Genomic DNA, 19,392 nt, shown 5'->3' with positions numbered 1-19,392 from the left:
TAAATGATAATAATGTTAAGAGCAATATACCTTTACTGCAAATCAAGTTAAAGAATTTCTAGTTTACAATCTTTTTGTGGTTTTATTTTCATGCATTTTATATATTTGCTATGCTTCATGACATAGCATAACGTGAAGTGTTGTACAGGACAAGCCATAAACAGATGTTAATTACAATGGTGATGTCTCACTATAATAACGACTTAGGAGTGAAATATAACTGTGCCATTAATAACTTGTAAGACGTCATGTTTATTGATCTCCCGGGAGGTGGTGTTGATGGAAAGGCGGTTTATACCGCAGGAGATCTCCAGCAAGTCTTCTCCTGGACAGAGAGGTGAGTCACCACGGTTTGATGAAGATAAACGTTGCTTTTGGGTAATGCTGTTACACATTATTCTAAGTTCCGGACAGTATATCACACAGTTCTAATGCTCCGTGTGACACAAAGCAGATGCCTCCTGTTCTACTTTCAATATGTCTCTATGCCACTGCAATCCATTTTATGTTAATTTGAACTTCTGTTAAGTCTCCACAAGTCTCTGTTAGGGCTCCCGTGTGTGTGATTTCCCAGTACAGACCTCTATTATTGTACTGAAAATAAAAAAAGGATTTTTTTTATTAAAGTTGATTTCAAAATTATTTACCCACCCGTGGTAACTGAAGTGTTACGGTCCCATCCCTGGGAAGCCTTGTCTATGTGCCAGAAGGGACCCCTGATTACATTTGGCAATAACAATTAGCTTCATGACGGACCCCCGCTGTTAGCATTGACCATGGAAGTGGTAAGTAATTAAACAACTGTCTGCCTGAAGGGTGCTTCAAGGGGTTTCAGAGGACCAGGTGTTGAGCAGAGCAGTTTACCAAATATGTAGGGAAACTCCAATCTACGGACGGAGATTCCAATCCAAAAAATAGACTGCTTGGTGGAGCATTTGCAAATTGTTAAAAGTAAAAAATTAAGTTTCACAAATAAAATATAGGTTTTATGGGTAGAAAGGTTGAGGCATGTTTTACAGCCAGGTCCTTCTGCACACTGGTGGACCTCACAACATCAGTAGCACATCACGGAGATTCTACATGGGTGGCACTCTAAGGGGCACATTTATCAATATTCACATAAAGTGAAAAGTAGTTTTCAATCCTTATCGCAATGATAAGGATTGAACTACTTCTCACATTTATGTACAGCCCTGCACAGAAACAGCAGTTCCGAAAAACTGCTGTTTCAGTGATAAAAAAAATCATACTTACCCCCCTCTTCGGAAGCGCTGTCTTCGGGTTTTCTCTTCACTCTTCAATTGCGCATGTCCAGTTCCAAGAACTGGACACGCGCACACAGATCCCCTCTCTGTCTCTGCAACTAGAGAGCGCTGAGTGACAGGGAGGGATCATGTGATCCCTCCACACATGCGCTGTCCAGCTCTGCTCTTCGGAGCAGAGCTGACAGCATTAGATTTCTTCAATTCGGATGATGCACGCCAGCTTCAGCTGGCGTACATTAACATGACAAGTTCCCGAAAAAAATGTTTTTTCGGGACTTGTTAGATTGCGGTCAGAAACAGTCACCCCATTCTGTTGAATGGTGACTGCTCCCAAAAACGAAGAGGAATGCAAAGCAGCAGATATCCATGATATCTGCTGCGATGCCCCCTTAATAAATTTGCGGAGGACACTGTGGGACCTTAATGACCCGTTAAAAGCACTATCGTGCTTTATAAAATATGCCCCTAAGACTGAAGAAGCAATCAAATAGAATCTAGGGGCTGGCACTGAATGGGTTATAACTGAAGTTACTGTTGGTTTTTAAGCTATGTTGCTGCTTGGCAGAATCCTGGAATGTTGCGGCCTTTTTGGAAAACGTATAGGTATTATTCACCTCCTAGAAAGCTGCGTAATGAGTGAACACTTTAGGTCTCCCCCAGCAAAACAAGCCTCAACATTAAATGAATAACACCCATATTTAATAAATAGGCCTCCTTCCCCACCGTTAACCCCATAATTAAATTATTAGCCCAACATTTAATACAGTGATCCCACATTGCAAAATTAGTCACCACTACAATATCCTAATATCCCCATCAACATTACATTACATTATATAACCTTAACAGCCCCCACTTCATTACATTAATACCCTCCATCAACTTCCAGTTACATTAATAGCCCCACAGCCCCACATTATATTAATATTCCCACAATATAACCTTACTTGCACCCAGTACATTACATGAATAGCCCCCCCTCCCCCCCCCCACTCACACTACAGTAATACCCCATCCCACACATAATTGATCTGCAAAGCTTAAATGCAGTGGAAGACCCCTTTTTACTTTCTCCTGCACAGCCACCTGCTGAAGAGTGGAGAGGTGGCCCACACGGATTAGAAGGTGGGGAGGAAATGGGAAAATGGTCTATAGGAAGGGATGGACAGAGAGGAAAGGTAGTCAGCCAGGTAGACTGAAGGAGGAGGGGAGCAGCCCCCTAACCTGACTGGCTATACATCCTGTCTGTCCACCGAGGCACCATACCCTCGACAAACAGGGCTGACCTCGATAAGTCCTGGCCGGCAAGACCAAGACACTGGGACCACCTCCCTCCACGCCAGCATAAATGTGGGTACAGGATGGATCCATAAGTGATAAAACTGGCTTGCGACCACCTAGACTCATGGAATGGATGCCCACCCTGCACCCACGGTGGATATGTCACTTCTGTCCTATTAATAACTAATTGCCCTACCACCAGCCCCTGTTCTGCCCTTCACTGCTCTCCTGTTCCCCTTTGTACTGGAGAAGTATCCTGCTGCATCGATATTACTCCAAAACCAACCAGACCATATTTATTGGGGTGTGTCAGATGGGACGTCACCGGAATTTAGTACTTTAACCTACCTTCTATTTAACAGATCTCTGTATATTAAATGTATCTAAAAACTGCACAAGTATAAATCGCTACTGTACTAAAGCAACATTTTTTAGTATCTACTGTGCAAGTTTTCAGGTGTGGTAAAGAGGATATGCACTCAGCTTCCCCCAGAGACCAACATTTCCTCTTGTACTTTCATAGGTTTTAGATTTGTATTGATGATTAGACTCTTATGGCATCTTAAATAAGGTGACTGTTCGACCTGTTTCCTGCCCAGTAGCCATTAGTTTGTGTTGCCTGAGCATCTGCTGTCATGGGATTTGTTGTTGTTTTTTTTTAGCTGGACCTAATGTGATACAAGACTGTGCTTTATAGAATCCTTATTATCTACAACGGGGGAATGTATATTCACAATGCATCAGATAATTATATTTATCCTGTCACCTTCACCTTATAACCACCTCTCTTCCAGTGTGTGAGGGAAGATGTGGTGGGAGCATCAGTAGAAGGGGTGGGTGGGGACATGAGGGTGTGAAGAGGGAGATTAGAAGACAGAGAGAGGAACTGAGGAGGGTGATAAAGAAACAGCAGAGGAGAGGAGGAGGCTGAGCAGCAAGAAATACATGAGAGAGAGAGAGGACGGGAGCTAAGGGAGGAGCTGATAGATTTCAGGCTGTAATGCTCACACAGTACCATAGACAGGGACTAGTGGATAATAGGGAGAGACTGAGTGCAAAGACGAGGTAGGGACTGACAGTGGGAGAGAGAGGAGGGGAGGCTGAAGGGCAGACAGGCAGCCAGACACTGGGCTAGCAGAAAGGACGGGGGTTAGTGCATCCTTGCCTGCAGGAACTGAAGGGGTGATAGGACAGGGCAAGGAGAGGTAACAGGTAGAGAAGAAGGGTCAGCACACAGGAGTGACATTGCAGAAATGGAAGCAGCCTCATTTGGTGCTGGTCGGGCAGGAGGAGGCTTTGACCCCGTTGAATTCCTGAAACAGCCACAGACCATCCTGAGGATATTATCCTGGGTAAGTGATGCCCGTGCTGGGACCACTAATTGTTAGCCTATAGAGGTGAGAGACAATGGACACTGCTACCTAATGATATAATGCAATTGATTCATGTCGCAGGAATGGTGGATTATATTACTGATCAATCACTCCATATATGGGTTACTCTAGGTTGTGGCTGTATTGACGGTGCCATAGACACTGCCCACACACCTGTATATGCCATGATCATATGCCAATCTCTGCCTATCTATGTTTGTGTGCCCAGGGTTTAATGTCCTCGCATCATTACTGGCAAAGGATATGAGCTCAACATAATAATATTTCATATTATGAATGTCAATATTTAGAAAATCATGTAAGCCAGAAAGCTTTAAAATAAACATCCCAATATATTACATTGAATAATCATGGGGTAGAATAACAGACATATATCCCCTCTCTGCTTCATTGTATTAGCTATAGAGCTGGGACCCTGAGCGGTTGGGAGGAGACAGGCTCAGTATGCATAGGTCGTACAGTGTGTATAATAGTGAGAGAATCCACTATAGCTACATGCTATAATTATCAAGCTGGTGTTCTCAGGCATTCATATGGCTGCTGATTAGTATAATAATGCATAGATATAATATGTTATTAACCAGGACACAAGGGCATGAATAGAATCTGCAGGTTACCTGCCTTTCTGCAGCAGCCATACATTAATACATTATTTTCTATTTGCATTCCTCCTCAGCATATTAGGGCATGTATTGTATAGCTTGAGCTTTCGCTTTTGAATGTAAGCCTACAGTAAGTCCTGAAATAGACCGCCATTTATATTCACACATTTCCTGTGTATTTCGTTACCACATTGAGTGATTGCTTTGTGAATAGTAAAATACACGGTATGATCTACAGTAAGCCCCAAGGAGCAGACATTTTCATCCAGTCACACTGTGTTGTAGCTTGTGGGTCAGGTTTAATGTATATGTAGTAGATCTAAGGCTGGGATCAGTGGATCTATTGAATTATGGGAAATTCACTATTATTTACAATAGATGTTATTTAAACATTACACAGTGAATGTTTTATATTTGTATAATATGTCTTGCAAACCACCGTTTATAAAAGCACTATTATTCTGTGAATTCAATGGCTGTATGAAAGTAAGAGAGCTGTTTTGTCACAAAACCCACATTGGGATTCTGCTTTCTTTTTAGACTGCTAGAATAACTGGTGGAATGCTCTCCTCTCTTTTATTTGCATAAAATGTCATTGGAAGCAACTGGTAGAGGAAGGAGAGGTAGATACCAATAAAAAATGTAAATGTCTGGTACAATAAGGTAAAAGTGCACAGTACAATATCTAACCTACTACTATAAAATTGTTGTAAAAACGAACCACTTTCTCTTGTGTTTATAGACCCATGCACAGAGGCAAGTGAATTGAAATACAACGTGCTGTACACAGAAGCAGACAATACATAACCTTAAATATAATGTACAGGGTTAATACTGTTACACATTTATGATGAAAACAGAAAATATGGGAAGCACAGATTGAAAGCAAAATAGGGAAATTTTGGAAGAAAATTATGCATGGGAATTTTGAGAATTATATCTCTAGGGACCATATGTTTTAGACATGGTGGAGACCTGGGATCGAATCCAAGGGTCATCTTTACTGTTTCTTAAATTATTTATGTCTGAGATGCCATTAAATAGTCTTCAGTGTAAAGACCACTGTGTCCAAGATATCTCAACCCATGTCACACACCCGTCTATTTATCGAAGGGCAATAAGCCCTATAGCTGCCAAAAGCGGGTGTTGCTCCATCTTGCAAGCGGTTTCCACCGGTGATTGCGGCGGTACAAGGACTGCTGAGGCAGAAGTACCGCCGGAATCCTTGTTCTGTTATCCTCATCTCAGACTGGCGATAACAGAAAAAAGCTTTTTTTTCTTGGAATAAAGCATTTTTCCCCCCAATATTCAATAGTTTTAACAATAGATTTAACATACCAGTATCGCTCTGCTGCCCCCGGGATATTTTATTGATGAACGGCGGTGACAACAGATTCTCTATCGCTGTGATCAAAATTCATAATTGTTGTCTCTTCTTAATAAATAGAACAGATAAAACTTCAAAGAACAGGGGCTGTTGTATTATTATTATTATTATTATTATTATTAATAATAATAATAATAATACATATTTATATTACCTTGGCACCAAAATAAATTTTGGCAATTGCCCCTATTAGAATGCAGCTTGGGTGAATGCAGGACCAGGGTGTCTCCTGCCCCTTTCTAACAGCAGTCATTTTTTTGTGTTTATTTAATGTGTTGTGAGGTCTGTGTTACAAATGGATGCACTATGTGCCTAAGGGTTCTTCATACTAACAGTGACAGCAGGCCTACCCACTCATGTCTATAGTTGTGTCCAGTGGAACCCATTAGATTGAGAGTCCTGAAAGTGTGAAAGGTGGATTTGCGAATAGGTGTTTGATGTAAAGCGCCTGACCTGGGTGTAAGCAACAAGGTGAACGGTGGAGGTGGCCATTTAGGAGACTGAACCATTGTTCAGCCTATTAATTAACCGGGTGACCATTTAATTGAAAATTTAGGGTAGGGAAAGTGGAAAATGCAAGAGGGGGGAGTGTGGCTCCACAAATCACCAAAATAATGCAATTCGTTTTGAGTTACGTCATGAAGACCCTTGTCCTGCCGACTTCACTAGCAGGCAAGATCCGGGGGAAAGGCCTACTCTTCCCGGGGATCCGAGAGAACTACCCGAAATTCAGGAGTCTCCCGGACATTCCAGGAGAGTAGGCAAGCATGCCTCCTAGGCACGATGCCTCACGAGGAGGTCACTCAGTAATGTCAGTGGTTCTTAGCGACTGATTGTCGGAATATTGTGGTCAGCACTTCTGCCTCACAGCACTGGAGTCATGAGTTTGATTCCCGACCATGGCCTCATCTGTGTGGAGTTTGTATGTTCTCCCCCTGTTTGCGAGGGTTTCCTCCGGGTGCTCCGGTTTCCTCCCACACTCCAAAAACATACTGGTAGGTTAATTAGCTGCTAACATATTGACCCTAGTCTCTTTGTCTGTGTGCGTATGTGTATGTTAGGGAATTTAGACTGTAAGCTCCAATGGGGCAGGGACTGATGTGAATGAGTTCTCTGTACAGCGCTGCGTAATTATTGGCGCTATATAAATAAATGATGATGATGATGAATATATGTTCTGCTCACAACTGACAGCTCCCACTCTGTGTGTATACAACAGGTACAATTCAGTATAATGTGTTGGAAACATCTGCATTTAAAAATAAACAGGACATTATATTAAACCATGATACAATAATTACAGAGGCTGTTTGTCTTGGCACGGGTAATGGGTGTTTCCTTTGTGACATGGCAGGATTTTTTTTCTCTGAATGATATTTTATGTCTAGATCAATTTCAGGCTTTGTGGAAATTCCCTATATACTGTGTTGATAACAGAGTTTACAAAGACTGCTTGTTAATGTCATGTGTCCTTTTATATCCAGGTGACCTAGCTAGGATCTTTAATCTATACATACAAGGAGCATATCCTATAGGCTATTACTTGACTGGTTTTGACCTTAGTTGATACAAATACAAGGTCATTTCAGTGTCATTCAACGGATGACCAGGGAAGAAATGTCTGTACTATTTTCATTTAAAAATAAAATATATCCAATATTTTATTATACAAGCTGTTACCACCAATAAAGTCTTTTAGTAACTGATTAAAGGGAGAGAAAATAATCACACGGTGTTCTGATATGAGAATATGGAAATATATATTTCACAGTGCAGTAATGTGTATAGAAACACGATTACAGTGAAGAAGTACGGCTTTAATCGCAGGCAGCAGCTTGTCTTCCTGGAAACACTGTGACGTGAGCTGCTGGTAAAGCAGAACTGAGTGTCAGTGACATCTGTACAAAGAATATAGCTGCACTCTGATTGGTCGAGGGGCCCTAGTAATAACAGTCTTACACTACAGCTGGGCAGATTGATGGATGTAAGGATCAAATCTCACAACAGGAGAGAAAAATGCACCTGCCTTAGTACCAGATAACGCACAAGCCGTGATTTTCAATCACAGATCCACCTTTTGTGCACACAATGAATTTTAATAAAGTCAACTCTTTCCACAGCTTGTGGTAATAAAGTACACACAGGCTGGGGAGATTTATGAAAATCGGTTTAACTGTGTGAAAAGGTGCTGTAACCAATAGCAACCAATTAGATTCCTAATTAGAGTCTTATTGAATTGAGGACTGCGGCATCTGTTGCCAGGTGAGCCATTTAAAACACACGTCATGCGTACGGCATAGTAAGTAAACATGTGTTACAATTACTGTGTGTTACAGATATATCCCATTTGTTCTGTGGGCTGCTGGCAAACTTTTAGGGACGGATTTATCAAGGAGTATAAATTCAGACATGTGCCATATTTTGCGTAAAATTGCTCTCTGCATGCCTAGTATCGCACGATACGTCAGTGAGTGCAGGAAGATCAATTCATCTTCAAGCGCAAAGGACCCTTACTTATAGTTGCCTACTCTCCCGGAAAGTCCGGGAGGCTCCCGAATTTTTGGGAGGACTCCCGAGAAAGCAGGCAAACATCCCGGATCCAGCCATCTCCGTTGTTGAAGAGGGTGGGGGTGGGCTAAACGCAGCATCGTGGCCCCGCCCCATGCTGCAATTGGCAGAAATTGTCTAAGATTGACAGGGGCGGAGTCTAACAGCGACGCTACACGTGGCCACGCCCCCTCGACGGAACCCCTCCCGGACAGCTGCAAGTATGCCCTTACTACAGCCTACGAGGGGGAATGGAGAGTGGACCGGGCGTATGCACGCAGTCAATGTACAGTAAGGGCGTGCCAAGCTCGAGGGCACACAGTAGCATCCAATTCAAAGGTGTGAGTTTTTTGTTGTTGTATCATTTGCACCAGCTACAGAGCAGGTGTAAGTGATGATGGTCGGTGTAGTACAGTAGACATTAAGAATATCCTAATGAAAAAATTATTTTTTCGGGGGGTGTTGGGGATTTTTTTTTTTTTTAATGTTTTGTCATTAAGACTATTTTATTAACAGGTGACAGTAATTTGCTTGTAGAATTTGGTTTGCATAGAGTAAAATATATGACAAGCTTTGCAACTTGAATATTATTATGAATTCATCTCTTCATGTTTACATTAGCCTAAATATAGAGGAACAATTGAGGTTATTGTGTCTTTACTCTATAGCATGACAAAAAAAACATTTGTAGCTCTGTATCCACCCTGCTCCCTATTTTCATTTCCCTCTGTGTACACTAATTACCTGTTCGTTAATGCCTCGGGGTAGCTAAACACTTTACTACTTCTGTGTGTGACATAGATCTCCCTCAACAAAACACATTGCAGTATTATCATAGGCAGTAATTTCATCCACACCCCTAAAGCACCACATCCAGCATATTATTGGTGCTGTAATCCAGCTAGAACCAGCCTAACATTGTGTTATTTAACACCTAAGACAATGATCTTTTTTTTTTTTAAAACTCGTACTGGATGGTAATAAGAACAACTTTTTGTCACAATTTCACACCTTGGGCTAGATTTACTAAACTGCAGGTTTGAAAAAGTGGAGATGTTGCCTATAGCAACCAATCAGATTCCAGCTGTCATTTGTTTAGTGCACTCTGCAAAATGACAGCTAGAATCTGATTGGCTGCTATAGGCAATACCTCCACTTTTTCAAACCCGCAGTTTAGTAAATATAACCCCTTAACTTGTATCCTTCACAGTAAACATATTTAGAATGACATGTACAAGTTCAAGGGTGATGCAATTCTCTTTTCTTTACTATTGAGACTGCTGGTGTAGCTGTTGCTGTTGACGTTTATGGTGAATTTTCCTGTTTCATACTTATTATAAACAGCGCTTACAGCTTATTTTCATGCGGTGTCTGTGGGGCTTACCCATAGCAACCAATCGGACGCTTCCAACGTTTCACTTGCGCTAGATCTAAGTCAATTGTTCAATGGTTGTTAGGATTTACTGTGCTTTTTTGTCATTGTTCGTTAGTGTTTCAATGTTTAATTAGGAGACATACACAGTATTGATAAAGTGGAAGTATGTATGTCTTAAATTTGTATTTAGCATAGGGAAAATGGTTACTGCTTAATTATATACCATTGTAACTCTCCATGATCATTTTGAGTCTGTCATCGTGAGATTTGAGGTTCAGGCAGAAGAAGTGACCCTGGAGGTTACAGTAACACCCTTTATTGAGTACCGAAAAATGTATAACTCGCCTCTTCTAAAGCTATGTTTGTGACAAAAGTGTTGTAGGTACTAGAAATGACCATTCATGGGAGAGTATTGGTAAAGCTGAAATGAATACTATATTAACCCCTTCCTGCTCGGGCTATCTATAATATAAATGTCTAGTGGCGTGTGTTAGTCTGTCTGTGTGTGTGTGGAAAAAATAAAACCAAGCTGCAGCGCCACCTGCTGGGCGGAGTTATACACTGACCTACTAAATTCTTAGTGTGTGTGGGGAAAAAAATTCAGAAAGGGCTGAAATTTGGTATACTAAGATGTTTTTAATTTGTTAATTTAATTTGTTAATTGTTAAAAGTGTTTATAAAGATTTTAAAAAAAAATATATATATTTCTTGAAGGAGAAGTGACAGTTGGGAGTGGTTGGTGGTTGCCGGGGGTGACAGTTGGGAGTGGTTGGTGGTTGCCGGGGGTGACAGTGGGGAGTGGTTGGTGGTTGCCGGGGGTGACAGTGGGGAGTGGTTGGTGGTTGAGGCCTGGGCTATGGCCCAAATGCATCACAAGACCCTTTTTAACAGCTTAAGTAGCTTGATTTGACTAGAATGCATGAGTATCATGCACGGGTTAACTTGTATTATACATTTATTCCCAGACCACTGCCGTGGAAATATCACACAGGAGGACATTTTGTCTGTGGGTTGATCAGAAAATTGCTTTATGCTTTAACAGTGAAGGTTATCTATCAGTGACAGAGGCGTACTGACAGGAAATATTACCAATATTATCGACATGACTAATTCCTGTACGGTACCACACATTACCAAGGAAAAACAAATTCATGTTTCCATTGAGTCTGTATTCCTCCGTTTTCCAATGTGTCACTGTAACCAAGAATATTTTTCTTTTTTTTTACTTCAATAGTATTTTTATTGATTTTCAAAAAATTAAGTGAAACAAAATGCAGAATATTGTTGTTTATTTTTAACAATACTACCTAATGAATTTCATACACGGTGGCTTGGTGGTTAGCACTTCTGCCTCACAGCACTGGGGTCAGTTCGATTCCGCACCATGGCCTTATCTGTGTGGAGTTTGTATGTTCTCCCCGTGTTTGCGTGGGTTACCTCCGGGTGCTTCAATTTCCTCCCACACTCCAAAAACATACTGGTAGGTTAATTGGCTGCTATCAAATTGATCCTAGTCTGTGTCTATCTGTGTGTGTGTGTGTGTGTATGTTAGGGAATTTAGACTGTAATCTCCAATGGGGCAGGGACTGATGTGAATGAGTTCTCTGTACAGCGCTGCGGAATCAGTGGCGCTATATAAATAACTGATGATGATGATGATAGCCATCTGTTTTTGCCTCATTATAAGGATATCCAATAAATATATATTATATACTTTACCAAAATATGACAAGTTATAGGGCATAGAAAGAAATGTAGATTGTATTTTTTATTTACTTTTTTAATTTAATTACATTTTTTATTTTATTTTTTTAACAAGGAAACACTATTTATAGCATTAAATGAAACCTGGATTAAACACCAACTGAAAAACCAGTCATTGTTAGATCCAGATTACACTGAATCTATCAGTGTTGACAGACAGGGTAGATAGTGACAGCACAAGATTTCCTTTAATCAATGTTGAAACCCAGGCAGTGACTGTAAGAAGACTCTTAGGGCTAGATTTACTAAGCTTCGGGTTTGAAAATGTGGGGATGTTGCCTATAGCAACCAATCAGATTCTAGCTGTCATTTTGTAGAAAGTACTAAATAAATGAAAGCTAGAATCTGATTGGTTGCTATAGGCAACATCCCCACTTTTTCAAACCCGCAGCTTAGTAAATCTAGCCCTTAGTAGTGATCACTGATTTTTTGTCTAGGGTCAGGACACATTTAATATATTCAGTTTTCCTCTCCTGCCTGCCTCTGATGTCCTCAGTTTTGAAGTGGGCAGAGATAGAGCAACTTGTAGCTGGTTAGATCATTGGATTGTTCGCAGCAGCAGAGGGTATTCTAAGAGATGAATGTGGCTGATCTGGTTTTAGGGGGTGATCTGTTCACTTATATTATTGTGTGGGGCAAGGACTACATGTGACAGAGGCTGTGTCATGATGTGGGAAGCAGAATGGAACTTGCGGGTGGTCACAGTCTGAAAGTTCTACAGTGGAAGTAGCAGGGTCCCCAGCAGCACAGAGTAGACATCTGAGTTTACTGTCTACTGTTGGTGGAAGATTGTGGTGTCAACTACAGCAACTGTATGAACCGAAATTCATACATATTTTATGGGTTTCAGAAATTCCTTAACAATGGAATACCAGCTAAAAGACATTTTTTCTGAATGTATATATCAATTTCTCCTTAAATATTCAACAGATTTCTAGCCACTGAACCAGGTACTGACAAATTCATCATCATCATCATCATCAATGATCATGTATTTATTTATAAATTACACTGACAAAGACTGTACAGTGATTTCCATTTTTGTTGAACCCACAGTATTCAGCCTTAAATATTTGAAATTTTGCCAAAATATACAATTTTATTTAGTAAGAGGAAGTATAGTCTCGCAAGCTCAGAAGTTAGATCACTTCCTCTTTGGGGTAGTAAATATTTCTATTTAGAATGCTGTGTACAGATAACTTTGGCTCCCAAATCACCCACTATTAGCAGCAGGGTATGAAGAGGTGCGGATTATTCCTTCTCAAAAAGTTTGGTAGCAGTATCTGTTGGCCGGCAGTGCTGACGCTGCCCCACTATGACCAAATTAGACAAGCTCCAGGTGTTTGGCCCCTCGTGCCAAGAGTCCGGATCACTTCCGGCATAAACCAGGACTGTTAGAGCATTCTGAAGTCCCACCCACCGGCAAACCTGGCCGGGTCACTTTTAAATTTTCTCCCAAATTGGCTCCCGCATTGCTCATCTAAACAATTGTTTTGCATGATCAAATCGAACCAAGATTTTTGATCTGGTTTGAAAATTCAATTGTAGGACGTCAGTGGAGGTCCCTGGTGAAGCTCACCAAATGCACACAGCGAAATGCGTCGGGTTTGCTCTGGTGCGCCTCGATGGTCTGCCCACTTCACCACCGAAAGTACGCCTCAATATGTGGGGAGGCAGTAAGATCAATAGAGGTGACTGTTTAAACTATACGACCCCCTGTACCTTTCGTACCACCCCTTTCAATTAAATCCACTTTTCACTTTTTCTCTTAAAACACTGCTTGGTTTAGTCTAATATATAACTATTATTAATCATGAGAACAGGGATAGAGCACTAAACCGCCAGTTCGGTAGCAAAGTCTGACCTCCAATGGCCCCCACGCCGTTCTTGTGACCGGTGACCAGCGCATATGCAGTGACGCCCCCTTGTGCTTTCACTGTGCTTGTGCTGACATGATAGCATGTGTGGAGTTACCGCCATTGTATGGAGTACGGCGGCTATGCGCTCCAGCTTGCCTCTGGCCCCGTAGTTGCTGCCCCCCTGTGATTGGAGGAGAGTGAGGAGACCTCTGGACCGTCCTTATTACAGGTGTCAAGTTCTTTTTTTTACTTTTTAGCACTCAGTCAACTTGCCGAATCTGTATTTGTTTCATTTTAGTTGCAATACAACAGCACGTTACTGAAAATTAAACACAAAATACACCATAAATGGCCAGAAAATGCCAAGAATTACGTTGTTTTATTCTGCATAATGTACTTTGCTTCAAGGGGTTTTCCACCAAAACATACAAAATGCAGAAGAAACAAAGAGCCAAAGCCAAATTGCAGCTTGAAAGGCAATAAATAAATAATCTAAATATCATGCTAAGGTGGAAATCCCCCTTTAATTTTAGTGTCTACAATTTTTTCTTCTTTAGTAATCTGAATAAGAAAAATATTAATCTTTTTATAAATATCTAAAAAGAAATAAAGTAATAAATATGCAAAAGGAAAGAATAGATAATCTGAAGAGTAAAAAATGACAAATGAGAGTAAAGAAATTCCCAAATTATAATAATTACTTTAATATGCCTGCAAAATGGTTATATTTTTATACTGTATAACTATTAAATAATCACTGTGTAGAGATCACTAAATACATAAGCAATTAATAAAATGGCTAACTACTATTAGACATTGCATGAACATTGCATGGGCTATTCAATATTGGGGTTTTTTTTGTTTTATCTTCAAAATTGTCAATTAAAAAGCTTTTTAATTGTGATGTGGTCCTTGAAAAAAGTTTTTGGTTTTAAATGAGCCACGTCCACTTTATTACTCCTAAAATCTGATGTTTATATTGTTAAAAAAGGAGTTACTTCTTTCTGAATTTAATTTTATTTTAAAAGCATTGTTAATAGTGGATAAAAAGTCTATTTTTATTAAAAAAAATAAAAATATTGGCATGTGTGGTTTGACTCGCCATCTCAGGTTTGGGCCACTAATGAAACAAACAAACAAAAAACTAAAAATAGATTTAGTTTATTTTAAATAGTTAATTTAAAAAAAAAAGTAGGATTAAATTTAAAAATTCTAAATGACTTCCATGGAACGTATAGGACATGTTTTAGCGAGCCACAGCACCCCAGCTAATGTTGAACAGGTAGGTTACCTCACTATAGGCACACCCACGACTGTGCCTCTAAACTAACTGGCTGAACAAGTTGGAGGCGATAGATCTATAAAGCAAGATAGCCCATACTTACCAACTTTTCCTCGTTGGCTTCAAGGAGATCCCGGGACAGGTGGGCGTGCTGGTGCCTTGGAGGTCTCCCAGAAATGTGGGAGTCTCCCGGACATTTCGGGAGAGTAGGCAACTATGCGTTAAAGAACAAGAGAGAAAAAGTAATGATCTTATGGGGCACTCGAATGGACTAGAACGTATCTGAAAATTACTGTTAAATCAGATACGTTCTAGTCCATTCGAGTGCCCCATAAGATCATTACTTTTTCTCTCTTGTTCTTCATCTGTGGTCACTAATATTTATGATCGGGTGCACCCTTCCCATATATGGATAGCCATTTACTATCCTAGCCTTATTAGAGTGTTTATTAGAGGGAAGTGCAATTGGACCACCTGGTCCGGTCTTTTTTCCTTTTGCTCTGTGAAACTATGCGTTAAAGTAAAGCAGCTTATGAATCTCTAGAGACTGAAGTGTCTTTTACATTTCTGTCTCCATTACTGAAGTCATGTTGTCTTGCCTGTCGGTCTTTGATTAAATCTTGGTCTCCATGAAAATGGCCACCTCCATAGGCATCAATACTTGGACACAGGACACAATTTCTGAACTGTGTCATCATGCCACAGATGGCGAAGCCAACCAGGTCTTGTACTGGCTCAGCATCAGGGAGAATGCCAGACTCTTCAGGGAGTGAGGGAGATCACCCCTATTTCAGGGAGTCTCCCTGACATTCAGGGAGAATTGACAAGTATAATTATACTAATACATTTGCGTTAAGTTCTATCCCCCTATTGGCCCAGGGAGAGTTGGCAAGTATGAGATAGCCACAAATACTTACCTCCGCTGCTCCGATACCTTATAAAATCAAAGCAGGGAAGTATAAAAATGTCCGTCTCCATAAAGAGATATAGGAAGAGGCATGGGATGGCACATGCACTGATCACTGCTCGTTCCCCTGGTATCTATATGAGCTCAGGGGCAAAAATATTGCCAATGCCTGAAAGGCTTAGTCTGATAAATGTTGGTACTGGCTACAAAATGGCCGCTTCCACTATGTATGGATAATGGGTACTGTTTGAGAGGCAGACAGACCCGGCATCTAGTTATCTCTGACTTTCAATGCGCCTGATAATCCTTCTGGCCATCCAGGAGAGCTGTTTTGCTTCTTAGGCCTTGATTTGTGCAAAGACGACATAGGCTTGGCCCAGAGCCGCTACATTCCCCACAGCATCTCCTTCCCCCATGTCTGGTACCTTATCCCCATAGAAGCTGCCCCCAAGCACTTCTTACCTTGAACGGAGGAGAGACGGCATATTCTCTTCTTGGTAAGGTGATCCTGGGCTGTGGTATCATAGTCTACTCCCGCACTCTCAGCCCATTGCAAACATGGAGGAACAGCAGCCGGTACCGGAGATGCCACATTAATCATAAAGACACCGAATGAGTGACATTATGTCAAATGTTAATCCCTGGCACCCTAGGCGACTGCCTAGTGATAATGCTGGTCATGCCTGGGCCTAGGGCAGCAGAAGTGCCAGGTTGGCAGGCTGCCCCATATCATGTTATTACTTCCCCTTTCTCTTCCCTGCCAGGCCTGAAACATCAATATTAATTTTAACTACTGGCAAAGTACATTTATTTATTTTAAACATTCAGTGTATGGGACAAGGTACAGGTTGAGGCGATGGAAAGGAGGGTGAGGGGGGGGGTGGTACAATTCAGTTGGGGGGGGGCAATACAAAATTGTGTCTTCCTGATTCTCTGCTATTCAGTACGTTTTAATTGACAATTCCAAATATTCAGTTTGACTACAACATGCTGTAGGCCATCTTCAATTACTAAAAGCTGAGTCATCTGCATAAAATTATATATGCTAATGGTATAATTGGCTGATATCCAGCAGGATCCTAAGATGCAGAATATGATGAATTCTTAACCAGTTCACTGCCGGGCAAAGATGGAACCAAAGCTCTGATGGAGGTGATTTCATTGTATTCGGCTTGGTTCAAACATCTTTATGTATTCAACGTTTGTTTCTAGTCCAGATGTCCCCAAGTGGACAGAGATAGAAAAACCTGTAGCAGATCATCATGTTTAAAGCAGTGCAGAGTATTTCAGAATAACAGTTTGCTTCTCTTGAATTGCAGTGACCTATCCACTTCGTGTGAGGACAGGGTACCATGTGACGGGTACACGAGGGGAAGAATGGAGGCAGGTAGATAGTCACAGAGGTGGAAGGAATAAGGTCACCCTTCCATACAGAGCAGGGGTGAGAGACTCCTATCATACTGATGGGGGAGGTTTGTGGTGTCAGTGTATTACTAATTCCAAAGCCTAATTGTTTTTATGTAAAGGTGTCGAATGCGAGAATGCAGGGAAACATGAGGATGATCAGTTTCGGCTCCCTGAAGGGACAACTTAAATCATACTTGCCAACTATCCCGTAATGTCCGGGAGACTCCCGAAATCCGGGTCGGTCACCCGGACTCCCGGGAGAGCAGGCAATTCTCACGATTCCAGGCCGGCTCTACAAATTAAACAGAGGGGGTGGAGCTTAGTGGCCCCGTGTATGCATCATTCTGGCCCCGCCGCTATGCTATTGGCCAGAAAAGTGATGACGACTTTGGAGGCGGGGACACAATTGTTTGAGCCCCACCCCCACACACCCACCTGCCTCCGGACACATTTTGCCAATATTGGAAACTATGACTTAAATATCACTCAGGTACCATCTACTTACTATTAACATAAGCAAATATCTCCGGCTATAAGGCAGATCTCTTATGGCAGTAATAAAATTCCTTTATAGCTGCAATTTATCAAAAAAGCAGTAATAGCCCGGATCGGTAAGGGTTAACCGCAGTTGTTTGTGCGCCTGAGCATTTTTTTATAAATATTTTCTTCCCCCTGCTTAGTGAAAAGAAGCCTTTTTAACAATGTGGCTCTGTGATTGCCATCTCAGGATAGCGATGACAGAAGAAAATGAATGGTTAAATGGTTTATTTTTCGAATAAAGCATTTTTTCTGTGGACAATATATATTTTCTTATTTCAATATATTTTTTATTGATAAATTGTTGAAATATATTTTTTCTTACTATGAGATAAGCGCCCATAATTAAAAGAATCATAATGGACACTTGTTAATTAATAGGCCACCATAGGGAAATTTAATTCAGCACAAAGTGTCTCCGGAACAGTCCACGGAGACACATAACGGCGATGCTGAGGACGGAATCTTCACTCATTTTTCCTTGCATCCAATAGGATTGCGAGTAGAAACAAGAGGCCATTCCTTACCGTAATGACCGGCAATGTGCGCAGTCGGAATATAAAACAAGCACTTGCTCATACATACAGACTAAGAACCGATATTAAGAATTGAGAATTACACCCATCATGCAGACCAAGAGTAGTGGTACGGTGCGGATACCCATATATACAAGAACAGGCTCTGAGAATCACATGCAGCATACAGAACAAGAGAAGTAGTACTGTGTAGTTATTCATACATACAGAACAAAAACAGGTCTGATGACTGTGTGTGTGCAAAGGTATTGCTTGACCTGGAATTCATATAGAAGCAGGTGAACGCGCTCTACATAAGGCAGCAGATGAACGCGCTCTACATACGGCAGCAGGTGAAAACGCTCTACATACGGCAGCAGATGAACGCGCTCTACATACGGCAGCAGATGAACGCGCTCTACATACGGCAGCAGATGAACGCGCTCTACATACGGCAGCAGATGAACGCGCTCTACATACGGCAGCAGGTGAACGCGCTCTACATACGGCAGCAGATGAACACGCTCTACATATGGCAGCAGGTGAACGCTCTCTACATACGGCAGCAGGTGAACATGCTCTACATATGGCAGCAGGTGAAAGCGCTCTACATACGGCAGTAGGTGAACACGCTCTACATACGGCAGCAGGTGAACACGCTCTACATAGGGCAGCAGGTGAACACGCTCTACATAGGGCAGCAGGTGAACACGCTCTACATATGGCAGCAGGTGAAAGCGCTCTACATACGGCAGCAGGTGAACATGCTCTACATATGGCAGCAGGTGAAAGCGCTCTACATACGGCAGTAGGTGAACACGCTCTACATACGGCAGCAGGTGAACACGCTCTACATAGGGCAGCAGGTGAACACGCTCTACATACGGCAGCAGGTGAAAGCGCTCTACATACGGCAGCAGGTGAACACGCTCTACATAAGGCAGCAGATGAACGCTCTCTACATACGGCAGCAGGTGAACGCGCTCTACATACGGCAGCAGATGAACGCTCTCTACATACGGCAGCAGGTGAACACGCTCTACATACGGCAGCAGGTGAACACGCTCTACATAAGGCAGCAGATGAACGCTCTCTACATACGGCAGCAGGTGAACGCGCTCTACATACGGCAGCAGATGAACACGCTCTACATATGGCAGCAGGTGAACGCTCTCTACATACGGCAGCAGGTGAACGCGCTCTACATACGGCAGCAGGTGAACGCGCTCTACATACGGCAGCAGGTGAACGCGCTCTACATACGGCAGCA

At 41.7% G+C, this 19,392-nt stretch overlaps 1 protein-coding gene across 1 annotated transcript in view; it reads left to right on the top strand.

Moving 5' to 3' along the window:
- The first annotated feature begins 3,414 nt into the window (after positions 1 to 3,414).
- Positions 3,415 to 19,392, top strand: part of SYNGR3 (synaptogyrin 3) — a 39,227-nt gene continuing 23,249 nt past the window's right edge. Inside the window, exon 1 of the mRNA XM_075179334.1 lies at positions 3,415 to 3,898. Coding sequence (XP_075035435.1) covers positions 3,800 to 3,898 — 99 coding nt within the window. The 5' untranslated portion in view covers positions 3,415 to 3,799. The remainder of the gene's footprint in view (positions 3,899 to 19,392) is intronic.

Source organism: Mixophyes fleayi, chromosome 7 (assembly GCF_038048845.1).
Source record: "Mixophyes fleayi isolate aMixFle1 chromosome 7, aMixFle1.hap1, whole genome shotgun sequence".
NCBI classification, from domain to species: domain Eukaryota; kingdom Metazoa; phylum Chordata; class Amphibia; order Anura; family Limnodynastidae; genus Mixophyes; species Mixophyes fleayi.
This window is presented reverse-complemented; position numbering and strand designations above follow the sequence as displayed.